Source organism: Panthera leo, chromosome B1 (genome assembly GCF_018350215.1).
Source record: "Panthera leo isolate Ple1 chromosome B1, P.leo_Ple1_pat1.1, whole genome shotgun sequence".
Taxonomy (NCBI): Eukaryota; Metazoa; Chordata; class Mammalia; order Carnivora; family Felidae; genus Panthera; species Panthera leo.
In genome coordinates, this window is record NC_056682.1 from 121,873,240 (window position 1) to 121,897,683 (window position 24,444).

Genomic DNA, 24,444 nt, shown 5'->3' on the forward strand with positions numbered 1-24,444 from the left:
GGTCTCTAAATGGAAGGAAAGGCACTAAATTTCACAGGTAATAAGAGAAATGCCATTTCTCAACTATCAGATTGATTAAAAGATTCAAAAGTTTGATAAGACACTTTCCTATTGAGGCTATGGGGAAATAGGCGTTCTCGTGCATTACTGGGGGACGCATAAAATGATACAATTCGTAAGGAAGGTAACTGGCAAAAGCTAACATATCTGCATTTTGTTCCAGCAACCTTAGCCCTGAGGCTATACCTCCAAAAACGAGAAAAAAATGTGCCTACGATTATTCATCTCAGCATTATTTGTAACAGCAAAATGGTAGAAACCACCTACTGAACACAGGCGGGAGATGCTGAGGACACTGGTATGCCGACACATGCAGTTCTAAGCACTGCTAAAAGGAACAAGGAAGATCTCTGAGAACAGTATGGGATGACTTCCCGGGTATGTTGTTAGGAGGACAAAATAAGACACAAAAGAGTGTATATTTTGTGAAAGAAAAAATAAGTAAAAATGTGTGTGTACATTTGCTTAGGAAGCACAGGAAGGAGACACCAAAAACTGACACTGGTTACATGGAGGAGGCTGGTGAGAATGGGTGGAAGGGGTAAGAAAGGGAACAGGACCCCTTTGAGAATGCTTTTAAAATGCAGTTTTGACTTTTGAACATGTCAATATTTCACATATTCAAGAAATACAACTCAATCAGCAAGGATGGAAGATTGCTAAAAGTGAATTCAAACAGCAGGGAATGTATATGTGTATCAAACTGCTAACATAACTAAACAAAAAAGAATAACAGAGACTTCTGAATATGGACCCCTGGCTGTCTATCTTTTTTTTTTTTTTACATTTATTTATTTTTGAAAGACACAGAGAGAAAGAGAGAGAGAGAGCATGAGCAGGGGCGGGGCAGACAGAGAGGGAGACACAGAATCCAAAGCAGGCTCCAGGCTCCGAGCTATCAGCACAGGGCCCAACAAGGGGCTCGAACCCACAAACCATGAGATCATGACCTGAGCCAAAGTCGGACGCTTAACCAACTGAGGCACTCAGGTGCCCCATCTGGCTGTCTATCTTTAGTATATTCCAAAAGAAAAGAACTGTGATGAAGTCTTAACCTTTATTTAGCCTGATTTTTGTAGCAATATCGGTGTAGCAATTCCCAAACTATTTTGTGTGCATTTTAGAACTGAGCAAATGAATCAACAGGTTGATGTTCTAGAACACCAAGGTTCTCACTATAGGAGAAGGAAGATAAATTTATGGCATGGAAGGAGAGAAAGAAGCTTGTTGTACTGGGAATTAAAGACAGCAGTATGCACTCACCATATGATAAATATAAATACAAATATACGTATTTTGTCCATCTTAAGGGCCAAGATGCAATAGCACTCAAGTAATTAGAAGTAAAGAATTTAGGGGTAAAATGCCAGATATCTGCAACTCAATCTCAAATGGTTCAATATAAGTACAAATAAAATGAAATAAAGCAGAATGACATAATGGAAACATGCAAGATGTTGAAAATTGGCAAATCTAGATGAAGGGCACACAGATGTTTGTGGAATTGTGCTATTCTTACAACTTTTCTATAGGTTTGAATTTTTTCAAGTGCAAATTTGAGGAAAAACAAAATTAGGAGGCAAGGAGGTTGAAATATATGCCAAAAACTAATAGAAAAAAGAAATAGGGGGCTTTGTACTCAATGAGTAAACTTGACCAGCTGCCACTCGGACTGTCACAGGGCAGGTGGGAGCTTTCATGCTAGCAAATGCTGGAAAATCTTTAGTAGTCTATCAGATGGCAGGTACCATTTGGGCAGTAGAAGTATTGTATGCCTTGTAAGGAGATACCTTAAATTTTTGCTTAGAGTACATCATTTTCTTCCTATTCATATGTCTGTGATTTGGGCTGGAGATAGATGAATATTCCATAGCAGAACGTTGAAAAGAAAATGTGAGCATTTACAACAATCTATCTGGTGACTAATTTTCTTCAAAGATGCATTGTTTTAAAAGTTGCTCAAAAACATTAACAGAATTGAATGACAGTGATAGTGGATAGTTTTGAGCTACCTACAAGGTAAATCTAAAGATGTGAGTAGAACTTGGCTCTCCTGTTATCAGCAAAACTTTACATTTAATCCTTTGTTCAGTTTCCTTCTTGTGCTATTCTATTCTCTCTCAAGGTTGCAGCCACTCTCTGTTCCTGGCCCTAACTCCTCTTCTGGGCTGCAGGTGGATATGGCCATCTGCCTTTTGGACAACTCAACTTGGTGGCCCAAAGGACTTCAAATTTAACATGACCAAAACAAATTCATAGCTCTACCCTCCTCCCAACCCCCAAACCGGGTTCTATAAATTGTGCTTAAGTGGTTGACATCACCACACCTAGTACCCTACCCTGGAAGCTTAATAGTCACCCATCTTCTTACCTCTTTCACACTACCCACCCACATCCCATCAGTCACTGGGTACTATTAACTCTACCTCCTAAATGGCTCTTGAAGCTGTCCCTTCTCTCTACCTGCTGCCTCTATGTTAATTCAGACCTTTACTTATTCTTGCCCAGTTGTTGCAAATATTTCCAATCAAATCTTGCTGACTCTAATCCAGTCCACAGCTGGTCCATATACTCTGCTTCTTTCTAAATAAAAAAATATCTGAGCATATCATTCACCTGCCTAAAAACGCACTATTCTCCCTTCTCTCTATGGAATGAAGGTCAGACTTGTTAGCTTCTCATTAATAAACATCCAACCTCTTTTCTCTTTTCTGTATTTCCACTCTCATCTATCTTCCCCATAAATATGAATACTTTGTTTTCCAGCCCCACAGAATTTCTCATGTTCTCAGGCATACCAGACCAATTTTGACATTGGGCCTTTTCATGCATTGTTGTATTTCTCCTAGAATGTCCTTCATTCCATACTACCATCTCTTCACCTAAAGAGCTTTTCTGTATGAAGTTCAAATATCACTATTTTGGTGAAACTTTCCCTAGCACCCCCAAACAGAATAGTTTGCTACATATTCCGTATTCTCAGAGCACTTCGTTTATATTTCAATATTATTTTTTGTTTGTATTTGAGGAATGGAGTGGAAGATCTTTGAGGATGGTAGAATATTTTATGCATTTTTATATTAAGGGATTAACATCACATCTAGCACAGAGTAGATGTTCATTAAATTATGTGAATGGGTGTTTTCAGGTATGAGCTTTGTCTTTAGCCAAGATATTTGATACAGGATTACTGAGGTAAATTGGCTACTCAAATAATCATGGAAATTGGAAAATATAAGAAGTTATAGTTCTTTGATGTCATAGAAATAGTACAAATTTGATCTCTGCCTGAGCTTACTAAGCTGATACTCAAACATTTTCAATGCCATTTCTTTTTTAGTAATCTTTTTCACACTTAGCTTACATTCTAGTTATGGGTTGCCTCTTTTGGAACTATTTGGTTTCAAGAATGTTTTCTATATTATTTTTAAGAGCAAGCATTCTGTAAGCAAAATAATACAGTGACGTCTTTTTTGAGATAGAAGAAAAATGCTGACTATAAGCTGGCTATATAATAAATGTGGACAGAAAAAGACTTTTTATATATTTAACATTTTCAATCTATTTGCATTATAGAAAGATAGGCTACATTGGATACTAATCTATTTGGATCTTCTACATCTAGTTAAGCTTACAAAGTGAGTTTTTGGTTTTTTATGAGAAAGGTGTCAAAGTTGATAGTCCACTCTGGCAAATGGATAAACTTTGAGCAAATGAAATTAAAAATAAAATGTAAAGTTTTCGGTAATTAGAAATAACTAAATTCACACCATCAAAACTCAAAACTGCAAACCACACTTATAAAGTTCTTCTCTAGGAGATAGCCCTAGAGTCTAATATTTTTTCTAAGAATAAGAACTATACCATACATGCCATTGAAGGCTGCATACATAGTGGGCACTTAATAAATACAATTGGTGAGGGATTAATAGACTATTTACTCTTTAGCAAGCATTTGTTGAACATTATGCATCACATATTTTAAGCAATTGGCGTTAACAAGACAAAGATCCATTTATGCATGGAGCTTATGATTTCAGTAGAAGACAAAAATAAGCAATAAATGTAATGAATAACGGAATTATATCAGGTATGTTAGATAACAATAATTGCTGTGAAATAAAGAAAGTGGCGTAAGGTAAGGGGAAATAGGAGGGCCAGTGGTGGGCAGCTCAGTAAGACATAGAATGGTCTGGAACTATATAACACACAAGATTGGATTCACACTTACTTTGAGTTTGCAGCCTTCATTCTGACACAACTTCTTGACGAGGGCCCCAATGATGATCATAACAGTTTCTCTGATGTCATTGCTCGCAAAGGAACCTTTGAACTTACTCTATTAGCCAAACAGAGATAAAATAGGTTATCAAAATATTTAAACATTTCTGAGGGACATTTTTAGAAATGAAGACACAAAGTAACCAATGTCTAAGAAAACTGTTTTATGTTCCTAGATAGCAAATTCAAAATTTTGATTTGGGGATACTTGCAAATTCACTACCTAACTTTGAATGGAAGAGTTTATGGAATCTCTCCTATGCAAGTCTTATTAACATATGAACTATGAACTCAGGAAGTCTATGAACTCCTGAGAGGTTTATGGATTGGGCTCACTGGGTTAGTGAACAAAAAAGGAAAAGAGATCTGTAAAATTTTGTGTATGGGTGAAGAGGGGATTAATTGCTTTTTTCTTCTTCTTCTAAAGTTTATTTATTTATTTTGAGAGAGAAAGAGAAGGAGAGACCACAAGAGGGGGAGGGGCAGAGAGAGGGAGAGACAGAATCCCAAGCAGGCTCCTTGCTGCCAGCATAGAGCCCAATGCAGGGCTTGCACCCACAAACCGTGAGATCATGACCTGAGCCGAGATCAAGAGTTGGATGCTCAACCAACTGAGCCACCCAGGTGCCCCGGGGTTTCATTGCTTTTATCAGGTTCTTAAACGATCTCACTTTCCGAAAAGATTATGAGTTATTCCACTAGATCATAAGCAGATAAGTGCACATTTTGTTTTTAAATCTTGGACCCAAGAGAAGTCTAGTTTTATTTCCAATATAAATTTTTTAATATTGGAAGAATTGTACCTCTTCAATGTATTGTATATTAAATGCTGTGAAGACTTTTGAACTCAAAATAAATCTTTTAAAATCAATTTTGGGGGGTGCCTGGGTGGCTCAGTCAGTTTAGCACTCAACTTCAGCTCAGGTCATGATCTCACAGTTCTTCGATTTGAACCCCCATCGGGCTCTGCCCCGACAGCGTGGAGCCTGCTTGGGATTCTCTCTCTTTCCTTCTCTTTCTGCCCCTCTCCAATTCATGCTTTCTTTTTCTTCTCTCAAAAATAAATAAATAAACTTAAAAAACAAATAAAATAAAATAAAATTTTGAAGCATAACCAAGACTCATCTCCTCTGAAATTTTATCCCATGTCACATTATATGATGGGTGAATACAATCTTTATATTTCTATATGGTATAGTTTATGTTTTTTAGAGGAATTGCAAAGAAGACATTATGTGAAATAGTGTACTATAGTTAATGATTAATGGATGGAAGATAGCCCAATTCCTGTTTAGAGTCTTATGAACTTTTTAGCAGCTGACAAACTTTATTTTCACAGTGTTCATTTGACTTACAATGAGGCCTCTCAGGAGTTCTTCATTGGGATGGGAGGCAAATCCACAGGCATAGAGAAACCTCTCCTGGAGGATAATGCTACTGTCACTTTTGAAATCCAAAAAGTCCAAAATGGCGTCTAATGAGTCTGAAGTCTGAGCGGAGGTGACAGCATCCACCAGTTGAGGTCTACAAAAAAGGGAGAGTCATTGATATCAATTTTTAGCATGCTTAAGGAATTATTTAAATCTCTACCATTCACAGATTCTCCATTGATCTAAGTTTCATAAAGAAGTGAAATTTTTATATAAACAAAAAAATGAATAATTCCCTCAAAAAGACCCCCTAATTTTGTTTTAAACCTCCCATTTAATTCCTCGCTCTCTAGCTCAATGTATACTCAGAATATATAAACTAACTTCACGTAATAACCTAAGTCAAACATAATTTGGAAATTTGTATGTCAAAAAATTATACACTAGGTTCAAATTCTTTTCTCTACGAGTAATACATCAGAGTTATAGTCTCAAATATTGATTCTCTTTCTCTAATTATCTCGACAAATATATACATTTCTTAAATGCCTAATTTAACTCAGGTGCTATTAGGAAATTCTTTTAACTTTAATTTATATCCAAGGGAGAAGATTTTGCCCATTGTTTCTAAAAATAAAAAGTATCATGGTATATTCCAATGTTCAACCATAATGATTATGTGTGGGCAGAATGGAACTCCTATAGGCAAGTTCTCATTAGATATACCAGTCATCAAGAATCTTTGGTTAGTTGAGTCTGGGATGGTAAAATTTCTGAAACTACTTGTCATGCTAATGAATATATCATGTATGTAAGTATATTCCACATTGTATACACACACCGTACATGTGTTTAGTGCTTTATACTATAAAAAAAAATGATATACTTGCACTGTATCATTTTGTTCCTAACAAAAAATCTAGTGAATGAAGCAGACACTGAGAGATAACACTTATTAGGTGCCTAGTATGTAAGTATTGCACTATAAATTTTAAATATGCAATTTTTGCTTTCACTTCGTCTGTAAGATGGGGTTAAAAATAGTGGTTACTTTCAAATTTTTGGGAGAACTGGACTGCATAATCTATGCAGAGCACTTAGAATAGTGTTTGACATGTGGTAAATACTCAATAAAAATACACTGCTATTAACAATTACTTCATTTAAAAGACTAAACATCTCTGTCAGTTTAATACTAATATCCCCCTTACATATGAAGAAACAGACTTCAAGTCCCTATAGGTGTTAAGCGTATAGCTGGAGTTGGAACTCAAGGTTTTTCTGACCTGAGGTGTCTCAGGTGTCCATGATCTTTTATTTTGTAATTTTTTAAAAATTTTTTTTTAACGTTTATTTATTTTTGAGACAGAGAGAGACAGAGCATGAACAGGGGAGGGTCAGAGAGAGGGAGACACAGAATCTGAAACAGGCTCCAGGCTCTGAGCTGTCAGCACAGAGCCCGACGCGGGGCTCGAACTCACGGACGGTGAGATCATGACCTGAGCCGAAGTCGGCCGCTCAACCGACTGAGCCACCCAGGCGCCCCTATTTTGTAATTTAAAAAAAAATGCTTATTTATTTTTGAGGGGGGCTGTTGGGGCAGAAAGAAAAGGAGACAGAGGATCCAAAGCAGTCTCTGCACTGACAGGAATGAGCCCAACGCAGGCCTCAAATTCACAAACCATGAGATCATGACCTAACCCAAACTCGGATGCTCAACTGACTGAGCCACCCAGGTACCCCCATTATCTTTTAAATACATTGGTGTTTCCCAAAGTGTTGTCCATGTGGTTCTAGTCCTACAACATGCTGTAAGCAAAGGGATCTTCAAGGCTGTTTAAGTTTAGAAAATGTTTAAGGAAACTTACACCTAATATTATATGATTAAATATGCTGAAAATTTCTACAGCCAAGAAAACTATTTGATTTGGTTTCACCCCACGCTTTTCTAACTCAGTTGCTCACAGAATCCTTTCCTCTTGCCATACTTGCTAGTATTCTGCAAATTACAGGATACACACAATGGACTCTTTGGGAAATGTTATATTCTACCACCCTGACTTGCACTATCCTACCGTAAACAAAAAGAATTATTCTCTGTATTTTACAGATGTTGAAAGTGAAACTTGGAGAAGCTAAATGTAAACAATTTGCTCAAAGGTTATATGCTGTTGGAAGTCAAAATTAGAAACGAGGTTTTCTGATTTTAGTTCATCCTAGTATCCTTTCCATTACACTATGCTACATGTGGTCTACATATGATATGGCACAATATTATGTAAATACAAGTATCTCCTGCTTTTCCAAAGTTTGTGTTAGGCTACTTTGCTTTTACAAAAGACCTACATTAGTACTTGTTTTTGCTAACCAAAAGAAATCCTGAAGAGGAATTTTGCTTTTACCAAAAAAAGGTGAAAAGCAAAATAGCATTCAATGTGTTTTGCAGCAAGCCTGTTATAGAGGCAGTGTGGACCCTGAGCAGTGAGGGTAGCCCCACCAAGCCCCTTCCCTGGGAAGCACACTCAGCATCTTACAATCAAGTCACGATAGCCTAGAACTGTATCTGTGAGCATCTGTGCTTTCTCTCAATGTATTGTGTACATCCATTAGCAAGATAATGGCCTAAGGTATCAGAAAAACCTCAAAAGTTATTTTGGGGGTCTGGAAATGGTCAAAAGATTTGCCACGTAAATTAATGGTAATTCGTTGCTTTGCACAATTGCGGGTTACAAAAGGTTTCATAGAAGTCTCCACTTTTGGATAGCAGGAGAAACCTGTAATCTGATTTAGAAAATACATCATGAAATCATCCAAATTGTTGCCACCTGAAGGTTTCTAGGACTCACATAAGGTTAAAGTGTCATACAATCTCCATTCTAAATTAATAGCTAATTTTTAAACTTTTATGGTCAGTATCTTTGCCTTTCCTATAAAGAAAAATCACCCTACAAATATATTTTAAAGTTCTATGATTAAAACACGAGTCTGAGAATTTATTATTTCGTGTATTTTTCAATTTCTGGTTTAAATATTTATTTTTGAAGAGAGCAACCAACTCTGTTTAGTCATATGGAGTTCCTATCAATTTTTTTAAATGTCCTCAAGGCAAGTAAATAACAAATACAATCAAGAATAAACAGACTTCTCTGTTACTTTTAAGTTATTTATTTATTTATTTTTGAGAGAGAGAGAGCATGCATGCATAGGTGCACACAAGTCAGGAAGGAGCAGAGAGAGGAGAGAGAAAGAATCCCAAAGCAGGCTCCACAATGCCAGTGCAGAGCCTGATGCCAGGCTCAAACCCACAAACCGCAAGATCATGACCTGAGCTAAAGTCGGACACTTAACCAACTGAGCCACCCAGGTGCCTCAAGAATAAACAGAATTCTTTAAAAAAAAAAAAAAAAGCTAAATTATCTTCTTAGAGAATTGAGTTTAGTCCTTTGTACTCAGTGACTACTGTTGCCGCTATTGCTGCTGCTGTTGCTGTGTGTGTGTGTGTGTGTGTGTGTGTGTGTGTGTGTGTGTAAGTTGGCCAATTTCCACTTTTGATTATGTTAATGGCTAGTTTTGACAGTCAAATTAATTAAGCTATTTTCTGTATCATGAGGGTAATTAGTATCATATAGTTGAACTTGTATTTACAAATTCTATATTACAGACAAAAAACATTTACATCGGGGCGCCTGGGTGGCTCAGTCGGTTGAGCGGCCGACTTCGGCTCAGGTCATGATCTCACCGTCCGTGAGTTCGAGCCCCGCGTCGGGCTCTGTGCTGACAGCTCAGAGCCTGGAGCCTGTTTCAGATTCTGTGTCTCCCTCTCTCTGACCCTCCCCTGTTCATGCTCTGTCTCTCCCTGTCTCAAAAATAAATAAAACGTTAAAAAAATTAAAAAAATAATAAAACATTTACATCTACAAAATAAATTTGAGAATTAAGTCAACTCTTCACTATGTGTGTGCAATGAATCATACTTTCACCAAACATTCAAGTAGCATACAGATGTCTTTTTCTATATTTTTTGACTATTTACCTGCATTCTCAATTTTCTATATAAAACATGGCTTTGATGGGGATGATCATTGGATCTCTAATAAAATTTTTCATTTTTCAATCGAAAAAGTCATATTCTTTTTTTGTTTTTATAATCAACTCTGCAATCTCTTCAAATGTAAATTAATAGGTCCAAAAACAGGAGGCAGCACATATCAAGATGAAGCCCTCCCCTCCCTTATGTATGTACCAATTTAGACCTGATTTAAACTCATAAACACTCAAAATATGTTCATTCTGAGTCACTGTTAAAACCTTGTTACTACATTTCTGGTCAAGTAACTGTTAAATTACCATATTGAAGCATAACTGTTTGATGAAAATGCAAAACAACGCAATAATTGATTTGCAGGTTGGGCAGTTAGTTAAAAAGGAGTCTTTCTTTGTGGCGCCTGGGGAGCTCAGTCGAACGCCAACTTCAGCTCAGGTCATGATCTCGCAGTTGGGGAGTTCAAGCCCCTCTGTGCTGTCAGGTAGAGCCACCGCTTTGGATCCTCTGTCCCCCTCTCTCTCTCTCTCTCTCTGCCCCTCCCCTATTCAGGCTTTCAATCTCAAAAATAAATAAAAGCATTAAAATAAATATAAAAATAAATAAATAAAAGGAATCTTTCTTGCTTAATTAAAGCTAATAACCAAGAAATGCTTTTCTACAGACAATGCCACACAGTATTCGGGAACTTACAATACTTCCTTGTTTTCAGCCTTTAAGATCTGGAGGATCTCTTCTCTAGTCGCAGTCCTGAGGTGCTGAATGAAGGCCAGGAAGCTTCTGACAGCCTCAGCTTTAGAGAGGTTGTCAGGCTGCAGGTGTTTTCTGGTAGACTGCCAGTGCTCCGAGAGCTGCAAGAAAACATGGCTGCAGGCTCGTACCCCGTTCATAATTCTGAACATCCACATTGACAAGGGATGTTCTCCCCAGAAACAAATTTTTCCTTGTATCTGACAAGCAAAAGAAGCTTTTTGTATCGCCTCAATATGCCAGATTGCTACCTGCCAGTATCACATTCCTGGGATTCACGGAGACAAATATTGAGGCCTGTCGACCCTGTGTATGATTCTTTCTCAGGAGCACCATTTTTGTCTATTACTCTTTAGCTCAAGAGAAATCAGGCTTCTGGGCCTAGAAGGTCATTCCATGGTTACCCTAAGGAAATTCTGTGTGAGGCCGGGCTTTGACTACCATACTAGAACTATGCAGAATTTTCGTTAACAGCAGGATATGTTGGAGGGAGAATAAATCAAAACTGCTGAATAATTGTGTCAGGTTTATTATTTACAGGGAACTCACTGAAAATCAGTATTTGTAATAATGTGAGCTCCCCATTCTAACTCTTTCTTTTATTGTTTTTATGAAATGCAATGTTTAACTACACTGAGGTCTGAACTGCTCATTACTTAAAATGTTAAGTAGAGTATTATTTAGATAAAAGTAATTTTCCTACTATTGTTATTCTACTATGGTTTTAAAAATAGTAAATAATTCTAACTAGTGACATATTCTGGCTTTGAAATAAGCTAAATAACTGATTTTTCATAGTTTGCCACTTTTCCCCTACTTGTATAATGTGTTTAATCCCATTAGTCACCTCCAGCTCTCTAATTCTGAGGTAATCAGCATGCAACCGATTTTTTAAATTATTCAGTCCTTCTAATAAGCAATAGACACATATTTTCTCTTTTTCAAACTCCTCTTGGTTATCTAATCTTAAGAGGATATTCCAAAGCAAAATTCTAGCTATTCTTAGCTAAGTATTTACTGGGTCATTTCTGAGGGCAGAAAGAACACTAGTGTGAATTCAGAGTTTTTTTCTTTGAAGGGTTGCAATGGTGACAGTAAATGGAAATTGGAAAAGCAATTGCTCAAAGACATCAACGCTTCCTACGATAATGAAGAAGTAATTATCAAAAATCTAAAACAGCTTATTCTTTTTAATAACCATGGGGGAGACAAATTAATAATTCACAGTATTAAAAAAGATGATTGGTTTCATTAGTCACTTTCCTATATAATTTCCACCTCCATATGACACATTAGAAAATCACAGTAGAATATTAAATGATATATGGAAGAAAAACAAGTAAAAGGAAAAACAAAATTTGAGAATTATTTTTTCTGTTTTTTCTTTAGTTCAATTTTGATAAATTTGAAATTAGCAAGGAATAGTGTCTTGAACTTTAAGCAAATTATGGTATTCGTTCTTGATAATTCTACTTCTCTGAATACCAATAAAACCCAAGGGAACAGAATCTTCTGGTAGCTACCAATGGAGCATGTTGCTCTGTTGTTCATGCTCAGGGTTTGCTCTCCTGACAAGAGGTTAAGTATTAGGAAATGCTAGATCCTAAGGTCACATCTGTAGCCATCATCACAACTGACTCGTGTAATAAATGAAATTTCTCTTTGCTGATTTTAAAATGTTATAAGATGATCTATCCTTTGCCTGGGAGATGTGAGATCTCGTTTTGCCTATAATTGTAGAGGAGTTTGGGGCATGGTAGAAAAATGTTTCCTAATTTAGAAGAGAGCTTGGCATCCTTTTTTAGTTCTCAAAGCAATACTCAGAACACTGAGCTCAGCACAATATTTCACCTAAGGACTTATTGCTATTAAGTGGCGAAAACTTTTAGGATTCAGATAATGTCCATGCTCTTGACACTATATGTTTTCCCCTAACTTCATTAGGGCCTTTATCCCCCCAGGTATTCTAGGTACTACTATTCAGAAGCTGCCCTTACTTAAGTCATACATTTTTAACTTGAGATGAGTGGATGATAATTATTTGTTAAATATCATTGGATTACACATCATTTCAGGTGCATATTGTTAAGATAGTGCCATTATAATTCAGTGGTGGCTGGTAGCTCTTTATGAACTTTCTTCAAAGAATTAACTGAAGCTTCCATTGGAAACAAAAAGAAAACGGAATTTTAAGCCTTGAGTATTCCCCTATCCGACCACTCAATGCAGTTGTCACACTTACAGAAGGGCATCTTTTACACTTGCTCTGGAAGTCCTGTCCCACAATGGGAAGGGCCTTGTACTCTGAATCAACTGCTTTAATTATGGCTGCAACCTGCTTTCCAGACATCAGTCTTGGGCCTGCTTCAGTGGTCTTCAGCTCCAATTTCTGCCTGTACAACAAGGAAAAGAAATACCACATAAGCAGTTTTCCTTTGAGTGAACAAGCTACTAATTACCATTCTCTTGGCAAACAATTTATTCACACTATGGAAGTCCATATCTTTCAAACTGCAATATCTCAGTAACAGACCTCAAGCTAATTATGAAGTCTTTTTGGAGCAAAAATTTTATTCAAAGATTTGAAAATTTAAGTCTGGATTTAAGAGAATACAGGGAAAAAAAACTTGCCTGGATGCTGAACAAGATATGTGATGTCACCTCTTTTGAATTTAGCCCTACTTTCTGCAAATAATACCATCAGTACAACCACACACCACTTATTAACTAAGACAGTTAAGAAATCTTTTTTACTAAAAATGGTTTCACAGATATTTTTGCCTGATACATGTTCTTTCAGAACCGTGTCTCTCTCCCGTCAAGTGGTAGAGTCTGCATCCCTATCCTTGAGCCTGGGCAGGACTCTGTGACTTCCCCAACTAAGAGAGGGACAGTAGAAGTGACACTGTGTGACTTCTAAGGATAAATCTTAAAAGGAAATTCAGCCTTCATCTGGAATGCTAGCAGCGCCTGTACCTTCGGAGACTTGAGCCGCCATGTACAAAGTCTGGCTACCCAAAGCTACCATTTTGAGAGGCCACATATTGATAAAAGAGAAATGCTTGGGGAGCCTCAGTAGTTTGTCTTCCCAGCCCAGGTACCAAATAGGCAAGGGAGCAACCTTTGAACCAGCTCTTGTCAGTGCCTGTCTGCAACCGCAGAATAGATGCCAAACAAGGCATGCTTAGTTGAACCAACGCAAGACTCAGAATTATGAGAGAATGATAAAATGATTGTTGCTTCTTACACCACTGACTTTGGAGTGGTTTGCTATAAAGCAATGGAAATCTGATAGACCTGGTACGTAATTTAAAATATTTATTTTGTACGAGAATAGATGAAAGTAATATGGTACAAAGTAAAATGCAAAATTCTATCCAGATGAGACTTCAAAAATACTTCGAGCGTTTATGGTTTGAGGCACTTCTCCCAAGGTTTTGCATCCACTGATCTCTGATATTGGAGCTATTTCAGAGAAAACATTTGACAAGCAATGGTATAAGATATAATACATTTAATGCTAGAAAAATCTTTTTCTAAATTAAAATCTTAAAGGAACACATACTCTTAGATCTGAAAATTTTAGTTCTTAAGCCTGTGAGAACTTCTGATCAGAGAAATCTTCTTAAATTGAAATAACAGACTTGAATTTGTAAGTACTATAAATCAAGACTACAAAAATTCTGTCATATCACTTTACTATGGAATTTTTTATGTGTTTTTTAACAACAGTAACAAAAAAAATCTCAAGGAGAGAACATGCAAACGTGACCACTTTTTAACCTTATCATTGTAAACTTCTGACAGAGAAATTAGAAAATAAACCAGAACTTATCAAGTAGTTTGCCTTTTTTAAAAGTAAATTCTATTCAATAAACAATTGATACAATTTTTAAATGAAATTCTATTAAATAAACAGTAAGTATTTAATATATCCCATTATTATAGATGATGTGAAAAAATAAAGATGAACAAGATGTAATCACAGTTTTCAAGAAGCTAACAGTCAAAATGAGGAAGCACTAAATATACATAAAACATATATATATTTAACATGTCTAACATATATATGTAAAAACCAAATATGATAATATATAAAAGAATAGGAAAGAAAATTTATATTCCAGCATTATCTTACTTTGATATTATTTTGCCTGCAATGGTTTGTAGAGAATTCATCCGAAAAGCATGTGTCTCTTCTGCAAGCACAGCTATAACAAAGCTGTCTTCTATCTTATAGGTAGTGACAGACGTGGCTTTTGAAGTGACACCCAAGACCTAAATAAGATAGATAGATGATAGATAGATAGATACATACATACATATTTGTAGTTGTAAAAATAAGCTTTTTATCTTTGAATCAAGTCAAGTAGCAAACTGTCTTTTGATGTTCAAAAGAGCTTCCCCTTAATATCTTCCCTTCACTGCCCAAACTTACAACATATGAAAACAAACCTTTTCATTTGACATTGTATGAAACAATACCCTAAACTAAAAATCATAAATATTCCAAAATTATATTGTTACCTTATTCTTCTACTATTTTAAATTAATCTCTAAAAATGTAATTATTTGAATGCCTTAAGGAGAGTGATATCAATCATACCTGATTTGAGGTTGTAAATCCAGACCTCTCTATTTTGCATGAATCCAAGGCCTTAATTTTGATCACTTTGTCTTGATGAGCCTGGTATGTCACCTTACAATCCCCAGAAATATCCACCTAAAAAGAAAAGTAAAAATACAATGTTTGGGATTTTCCCACGAACCATTTGAATTCCAGTGGGAAGTAGCCTGAAAATTGGGGTTCCTGAGATGCCATGGGGGACTACCTTTTGTCCAAGCTGACAAGATGGTAAGACAGGAAGAACTCAATGCTTCCCATAACATGTGGATTCTTTTCCATCCTCTTTTGCTGAGTCTTACTAGCACCTTCTTATTGCCCCAGGAATAATAAAGGATTTCCTATATTTCTCTAAAGTTTAATGAGAATTGGACAAATGACCTGGTCATAATCAAAACCTCTGGAAAAGGGGTAATTGTGTGGGAAGGGGATTTGACTTTTAATGCCATATCTAGATGTAAATGTGTGTGTACATGTGTTCTTTGATTAGATGAATATAACTAGAAATCCTTAAAAACCTGTGGGATTAATTCAGCTCATAAGTCACATTAACAATTTGAGTGTGGGCAAATGTATGCCAGTACAGACTGTTTAGCTTCTCTGAGCCTTCCCTCCAAGTCTCTGCCAGCACCACACCCAGCTTTTATTCTAGCAAACTGATGGATATTCCCTCAGCCCCGCCCTGTGATTAGATTTTCTTGCCCATTCGTGGGTTGGCTGAATTCAGAACAGGAAACTTAGACTCAGTTCTGCTTTTGACTCAAAGTATGATACTGGGAGGACCACTTAACTTCTCTAGTTTTAACGTCAGTTTCTTCATCTGTAAAATGAAGGGGGTTGTTGGTATAGACCACTGGTTCTCCAAACAGATAATGTATCCAAATTATCTGAGAAAACTGTTATAATACAGATGCTCAGGTCCTCTCTAATCTTTTGAATCAGAATCTTCACAGTGAATCCAGGGAATCTATATCTTAAATAAGCTCCCCATGAGATAGTGATGCACAGTGATGCCACTGACATGCTCCCCAAGGTTTTCTGCATCTCTGTCATTCAATCATTCTATATGTCCCCTTAGTATAATGGATCCTAATTTCCTTTACCCTGTATTTGGGTACAAATTGGGGTAAACAGCAATCTGTTTCACATGTAAATGAGACTTAACCACCCTACTCACCTTTTCTGAGCATTACCATAGTAGTAACTTTTTTACTGAATTTCTACAAATAGAAATCCATATAAGCAATTTTGTTAACTATTGATAAATAATATTCTGGATCCTTAATAACATTAGTAAGTACCTCATTGGTGGTTCCAGAGCTTAACTGCATCTGAAATAGGCTAGCCAGGCCTCTTTTGAGATTTTCTATGGCCACCGGCTCATTTGCATATGAGTAGAACTCTTTGACCTAGGGAGAAAGAAAGACAAACATAAATGAAGCAAAAATGCATCATTTATTAGATTTGGTTAAACAAGTGGCATGAAAGTTCAGATTTTCACCCTTATCAATCTGGGAAATAGAGATCTGTTTTCTCCAAAGCTGGGATTTCTTTTTTGTGTGTGAAAAGAGGCTATTTAAATGTCTAAGAAGCTAGACCATGAGAACATGAAATTTGGGGAGACTGATAATTAAGGCTCTGAACATGATGGGAATAGTATAGGGAAGGAAAGAGTGCATGGATTTAGACTGGGATTTCTATGAAAACAAGAAGGATTGCCCAAGGAAGAGAAATCAGGAATATTCTCTTTGAACACATCAACATGTTCTCTACCTATAACTCTGCCTGAAACAAAAATTAACCAATGTTTAAAATGACAAAGAGACTGGTGCTTAAAAGAGAATGGCAATTACACTTGACAGTCATGAGTTAGCACAGCCTCTAAGGGCTGGACAAGGGCCTAGACATGACCATAATGCCCATGGACAAAATTCCACAGGGGTGACTTTCTCTGGCTCTCCAGAGCATCCATGTTGGCATTGGGTATAAGGAGATAAAGAAGGTTGGAGGATTTGAGGTTGAGATTGCTAGCATGGCATGGCCTGATGCAGGCGCTGCTTTGAGTCCCTTTAGAAGGCAGGAAGAGAGGTTGAAATGAGGGGTGACTGTGATTTGGCTGAAATAGCAAACATCTTATCTTAGCTTTGTTTTATCCTTGATATTTATAGGCACAAGGGTGATAACAATGTCTCATACCATTTTGATAATTTAGGTCATGTTTAAGAAACAAGAATATAAATACAAAGGGAATTTCCTGGAAGGCCTGTGTCACTTTTCACCAAGTATTAACTCCAAACACATCACACAATTGAGAAATAGAGGCTGGGGGCACCTGGGTGACTCAGTCGGTTAAGTGTCCAACTCTTAATTTCAGGTCAGGTCATGATCTCACAGTTGAGCTCGAGCCCCACGTCCGGTTCTGTGCTAACTGTGGAGGCTGCTTAAGATTCTCTCTCTCCCTCTCTCTCTGCCCTTCTCCTGCTGACGCTCTTGCATGCATGCACACATGTGTGCATACTCTCTCTAAAAATTTTTTAAAAAGATAGAACTAGAGGATGGATATAGCTTCCCTGTCAAAATTCCCAAGGTCTATGCTAATTATAGCCGAGCATTCCTACTGGAAATATCCTGAATGTCTTACTATTCTCTTTAAAACCAACCATGATTTCTCAAGTAAAACAGAATGCTCAGTAATTTGGCAATGAATTCAATTAATGCCAATCTGAACACAGTTCGATCTATATGGAAACGCTTATACCTCAGCAGGGACTATTTTGTCTGGATTAGCCAAACAAGTGTCTCAAATCTCTATTTTTATTTTCTGCATATACTCTGCCTAGTGACAAATTTACTAGGTATTTTATCCAGCAATCAATTTTAGTCATTACACTAAACGAACCTATAAATGTTGGAATTGTATTTGTCCAGGTTAAAAAGGAACTGGAATAGTGACCTCAGCGTCTGAAAATCCATGGTATCATATTCTCAAACAAATCACTGGCAATTTCTCAGATCCAAGGCTGAGTTTCTGATGTTCTATTTTGTAAACTGGGTCTTCTTTCCTTTTAGGAATTACAGCATAACCTCCTTTTCAAATATTTGGGAGTATATCTCTAGATATCATGACTTTTAAAAGTTCATAAGTGGGTCTCTTGAACCCAGATACAGTCAGAAGGACTCATTTAGTGGCAATACACATATGTCTATGGTCTGTGACTTTTTGGCAAGGCTTTAGTACTTTAGAAAGCAAAAAGGATTCATTAAGTGGTAAAAATACTTGTATGATTATCATTAGTATCCTCACTTTCCTTCCATGCTATAAAATGTACCTGAACTATTTATAAAGTTTCACCTAAAATTTCAGGAAACCTAGTTCTCCAATTTAATCTTTGAACTACACAAAAGATTAAGTACTCATCTATCAATGGCCCATGTGTACAGATCAAGTTTTGATCTCGACCACCAGGTCTCTAAGAAAATGGTGTTCACAACTTTTTTTCCCTAATAGGCTGAACAAAATAAGCCAGAAAACAAAAAGAGATTATTTTTCAGTTTTCCATTAATTTCTATCATTTCCCTAAAATTAGAAAAGTGGACACATCTGTTTTTCCTCACTTGTATGACAGCTATCTTTGAGGCCTAAATTCTGTTAAGTGCAGACCATTGTGAGCCAAAGTGAAAACAGCTCTGGTATCCATATTAGCTAAATGTCAACTATTAGAATTGAGCAGGCTCTCAATAATTGACAAAACAGTAAGTCAGAACTTTGCAGTTCAATCCGTGTGGCTGTCACAGCAATAATCTTAAATTCATTATTTCACAACAGGAACCAAGTAAGTTTTATTATATTCATGCCATAAAGCTGATTTACTTCATCCAGTTCTGAAATGAGCTCTGAACATCTGCAAGCACAGGACTCTTATCTAAACTCACAGTCCCCATAGCTTCCGGAGAGCAACAGTGACACCACCTAGTTACAAACTAAGTCTTTAACTCAAGGAAACCAAACATAGGAGAAGATAGGTGAGTTGCAGAAAAGGAGAAAAGGATTCTATTCTAGAATAGAATAGAAAGTCTCCTGCTAAATTTTGAGGGCTAATTTCACCGTGGAATCTGTCGAGATTCACTGTATTTTTTCCTTAGGGAAAAAAAAAAAGCTTCCATCCATCCCCTTAATGTATGTATTCTTGAATAATAAGAGAAAGCAAAATTCCATTAACTGGCCAAACAGCAAAAATAAACAAAAAGAATCCTAGCAAACAGACTATCATTTTGTTTAGTCTATTTAGCTGATTTATGTCTTTAAATATATCTTTGATATATATCTAACAGAGAGTATAGCTAGGGAATGACACAATGGAAAACAGACAAGTGAAGATATACTTGAGGAATTGAAGGTTTTCAAGGTGTCATATTTCTTTCGGAGGTTCAGTGTGTGTGAAGGAGCCATACTGCCAGATTCAGAGAACAAATCAATGCCCAGAAACAACACAAAATAAAGGGCCAACTCGGCAGCCATGAGGTTCATTTAATCAACACTGACAGAAAAAACCAGAAATGGAAATCTGGTAATTATCCAGTTAATTGGATTAGCATTTCAGGCCAAAAAAGGATCCATGCTGTAACTTCAGGCATCTTTTGCTTGTCAGTGTTAATCAACGTAACCAGAAAACTGTCATATGTCCAACTTCACTTATGATCTGTAGACAAAACCAGAGTCATGCCCAAACACTTATATAGGGAAGATGAGTGGGCATGGAAAAAGGATGATGTGCAATAAATATGCATCTGAGTGTTTTAATGGGCTCTCCTTTACCATGTAAATATGGGAGCTTAAAACAGGGGGCTCTGGAAGGACAAAAAATACATGCTGTTGAGCATCCCTGAAATCACAGAAATTTCAGGGAGTAAAACTTAATTTGAGCCTGGAGTGGAAAATATTTTTCAATAAAACTGCCAATCAGGAGCTCAGCCCTTGCTTCCCTAATTCCTCTCATGGTAGGCTGAGGTGATCATTTAAATAATGATCTCTCTGACAGTGATGTGGCTGAAAACTCCACATGGCTTCTTAGTCTCCAGGGTCATTTTTTTTCCCCCAACAGGTACTTTATCATATCATTGATAGATACCACAGTGCACTTTAACCTGAGGCTATCGTAAACCATCACAATCACAGCTCCTGTAGAATTGGTAGGTTGGAGTCATTGAAATAATGATGTGGCAGCTCCATCCCAGCCTTTGAACAGTGAGGGCACTGAGTTCTTTTGTGTGTGTAACAAAAGACTTTGTACTCAACTGCTACCCAAGGGGCTATAAAATGGCAGGTTGTCATTAAGATTATAAATGCAACTTATATTTTATGGGCTCAAGTGTCTTTCCACATTAGAAGGTCAGAGAGGAAGAAAATAGTATTTCATGTTGTTGTGCCATATGAAAATCAAATGAGTTAATAGATATACTGAAGGATAAAGTAGGAATATTGCAAGTCAACCAAAGAGGTGGTACTTCCCCAAATACTTTACAATTAGAAAACAGTATAATGTGGAGGCTTCCAGCCTAGCCTCTGAGATTAGACCTGTTTGAATCCCAGCTCCACCACTTGCCAGTTGTGTGACCCTAGGCAAATTTCTTTACTGCTCTTAACTTTGGTTTCCTCATCTATTACAAGAGGACGATAAAGCAGCACCTGCTTCCCAGAGCTGTCATGAGGATAAAAGAGATCACTAATGTAATGCCTTCGGCCTCTGGTGCACATTAAGTGCTCAATATGATTTAGCTAATATTCAGCAAACAACAGCCCAAGACTTTCTCAAAGTTCAACTCATTTTAGCCCCATATAACTATATGTGTTCATTCCTTTAATTTACACTCATTGAGACCCCACTATGAGCAGGACACTGAAAATACAGAGTGAAAGACACAATTGCTGCCTATGAGCTTACTCTGAATGCTGACTGCAGACAAAGAGAGGACTTAAACATCTATGATAAACACTTGAATAGAAATAAGCCTAAAGGAGTATGGGGTTTGGGAGAATGTTGGGAAAGTCTCTTAGAATACCAGGTCAGTCAGTACAAGGCATGGTTCTGGGTGTTTTGCAGAGGAAGGGAGTGGAAGGGCATGAAGGGGAGCATGAGGGGCTAGAATACAAAGAGGAATGGGAATTTTCTCTACCAAAACCCAAAATCTAATAATGGACACAAATGACCAAAAGGACAGTGATAAGGGCCATGAGTGAGTTACAAAGTGCTAAGAGGGTTCTAAAGAGAGGTGATTACTTCCAGTTGACTGGAAAGATATGAACTTTATAAAAGAAGGGGCCTGTGAGCAATGCCTGGGCCATGGCAAGTATTTTGACAAGTGGAGAAGAGAAGCATCCTTGAGATGGGGATTCACATTTGGTTGTAGGAGAGGTGACAACATAAGAATTCCTTTAACTGCTTTATATAAAAATGCAGATCATGATTAGCAATATATCACATGTCTGAAATTTATATTATTTTAAAGTATTTGTTTTCACCTTTAAAATTTTTGAATCTAGAGATATTTTGCAGATGTGTAGAGTTTTAACTATAATGGTCCCTCTGTTTTTCTACTTTGGTAACTAAAACTGAGTGTACATCTTTACAGATACATTTTTATGTACGTCAATATAATATCTCTACTTTTCATAAACCCACATATGTCATGCCTAGTATTTCACTGATCACAGTTTCTTCTCAGTTACAAACATATTAAGACCATTGTAATAAATCACAATCAAACCATAAGTAATGCACACTTACAGAATTTTCTGAGCAAATTTACAAATGGATGTTATAGTATTCATTCTTTAATATATAAAAAAATACTTTTCAAAGTCATCGTTTTTAAATAACCTCTAAGTACTTTTTTAAAACACCAAATCTACCTTAGGAATGACATGCCCTTTCAAAAGCTTCAATTTTGTGCATTAGCCAGATACTGATAGTCTCATGAGTTAATATCATTTATCGAATGAAGCTAGATCATTCCATTCTCACAATTTGTCTGCTTTCCTGAACGATGTACACAATCATCTGTGATGACCTAATGTGTTACAATATTTTTCTAATCCTTCCTAATAAGGAATATACCTTTTAATAGTGCCTCTTAATAAACAAATACTTGATTCTATTGTAAAGATTTTCATAAAAATAAGAAACAAATGGCTAGAAAATATAAGTGAATTCAACGCCTTGATTGACTTCTGAAGCATTTAGTTTGCAACCTCTACTTATTAGTTCTTGAAAAAATTCCATTTACTATAAAAGTAGTGATATCATGATCATTTCAATGTAATAACTACAGAAGGAAGGACAAATTTGAAGTAGGAGAAAAAAGATGTGGGACCCCCAAAATCATTTTTACCTTTCCATGGATTAGATGAAGGAGCACAGGTCTTTGTAAAGCTTCCAAGTTTTCCTTTCTTATGATTTTGGGTGGATTTTTTCCTTTGAAAATGCTCTTCTCTCCTCTCTGCTGATTCACATTTTCAACATTTACGTCTTTCATCTGGAAGCATGGAAAGAAACATGTTAGAAAAACTTGCTATCTCTATTTCCATCATAATCTTTTAGAAAATAAAATGCTAAAGCAATAAACAGGGTTGGCCATAACTTATTCTGTTGCTTTTCAATTCATGATTCATAGGACTTAGCCATTAACTTTAAAATAATGGAGAAGTCACATGAAAATTAGGTTTTTGAATTAGGTAAAAATACTGATACTTTAATAAATCTGTGAATTCAGGTTTGTAATAATCATGACTGAAAGGTAGCTCTTTTTTGTCACTGTCACTCTCCTTATTCATTTTGACTATTGCTGTCTGCCTGGTCTCCTCACTTTCTTTACCATTTTTTGGAAAGGAATCCTATCCCATTGTATTTCACTTGTATATACAAAATTAAAGATGAACAGTCTGATTACTGAACAAGGAGGTACATAATGTTTTCTGCAGAATAGTTTACTGTTCTATTGAGAAATGGTTTAGAGAGGTGGATGATGAAGTTTTGAGCCAACCTGGAAGTCACAACAGCTATTAGAGACATCCAAAGAAGCAAAGATCACTTGATACATGTATTGCAATGACACCTCATTATAAAGTTTATCAACAACTACTTATCAGTTATAATGGAACAAATCTTGGTCCCGTGTACCTGCTTCACACCAACACATAGAAGAATAACAGACTTTACTAGAGAAATCTATTGCCTTTAGGCCTTTGAAAGCAAATATGGAATCATCATATATTAAAACTGAAAGAGGTCCCAGAGACCATATGATTTGACCTCCTTTCTCAACACATAAATCTAAACTGTCATAATTGACCAAATATGGCCATGCAGGAGAGCACCTGGCTCTTTCCTCAGGAAGAACACAGAATGGGTTCACTTCCTCATTGGTACTTCTGTTATATGGAGGCACTCAGGAAAATTGAGAGGTTCCAATATTATCTCCTCCTTCAGTGAAAGTAGTCTTAATTGTTTTTCACATGACATGGATTCTAGACCCCTCACTCCTAGAACTTTTCAACTGGGTTATAGTTTAATGTGCCTATTTAGTGAGAAATATAGACCTGGACATCATACCATAGTTACTCACTAGCATATGCCTTCTTTTGCTTGCTTCAACAACTTAGAAAGACCAGATTACTTTTTATTGGCAAAAACTCCAAAACTGTAGATCTATTTATTTTAGTGATAGATAACAAAGTAAAGGGATATATAACCAAGAGCACAAAACAATTGCTCTCAAATGATAACATTTCTCAAAGACTTTGCTGACATCTAATCTTTGCATCCCTGGTAGAAAATACCTACTGTGATTTGGATCAGTTGGTCATCATCGCCATCAGGATTCCTCCACAGTAAGACGACGTCCACATTAGATGAAATTCGGTAGCCTACACTGTCTTGGAGTTTTCCTTTGCCCCGATCAAGAAGAACTTCAGTGGAATATGTGAGTTTGTACAGACGGTCATTATTTAATGAGAGACCGGTTGTGTGACCTGCATAAAGATTGTGACACAAGTCAAGTCTCAGTTGTAAGGTACTTGTCATGCCATGGAGTGTGCTATCTTGCCATCAATGCATTCTTTGTCCAGCATAGTGCTGCCTAGTGGGACCTTAGTAATATTTGCTAAATGAAAGATGGTTCTATTCTCCATTTGCTGAAATCACTGACTTGAACAACAACAGAAAGAACAACTAACAAACCAATAAACTTCCATTTCAGAACAGACATTAATTTGTATCCTTTATCAATAATCAGATAATCTAAATATCGCTCTGGTTGAA

At 36.6% G+C, this 24,444-nt stretch overlaps 1 protein-coding gene across 1 annotated transcript in view; it reads right to left on the reverse strand.

The window, feature by feature from the left end:
- LOC122218018 (microsomal triglyceride transfer protein) overlaps positions 1–24,233 on the reverse strand; it is a 41,140-nt gene extending 16,907 nt beyond the window's left edge. Inside the window, exons 1-9 of the mRNA XM_042935833.1 lie at positions 23,968–24,233; positions 22,517–22,660; positions 16,429–16,536; positions 15,110–15,226; positions 14,642–14,781; positions 12,746–12,896; positions 10,447–10,604; positions 5,697–5,865; positions 4,292–4,399 (exon numbers count right to left, since the gene is read on the reverse strand). Of these exons, the coding sequence (XP_042791767.1) occupies positions 4,292–4,399; positions 5,697–5,865; positions 10,447–10,604; positions 12,746–12,896; positions 14,642–14,781; positions 15,110–15,226; positions 16,429–16,536; positions 22,517–22,660; positions 23,968–24,207 (1,335 nt within the window). The 5' untranslated portion in view covers positions 24,208–24,233. The remainder of the gene's footprint in view (positions 1–4,291; positions 4,400–5,696; positions 5,866–10,446; positions 10,605–12,745; positions 12,897–14,641; positions 14,782–15,109; positions 15,227–16,428; positions 16,537–22,516; positions 22,661–23,967) is intronic.
- Between the last annotated feature and the right edge of the window lie 211 nt (positions 24,234–24,444).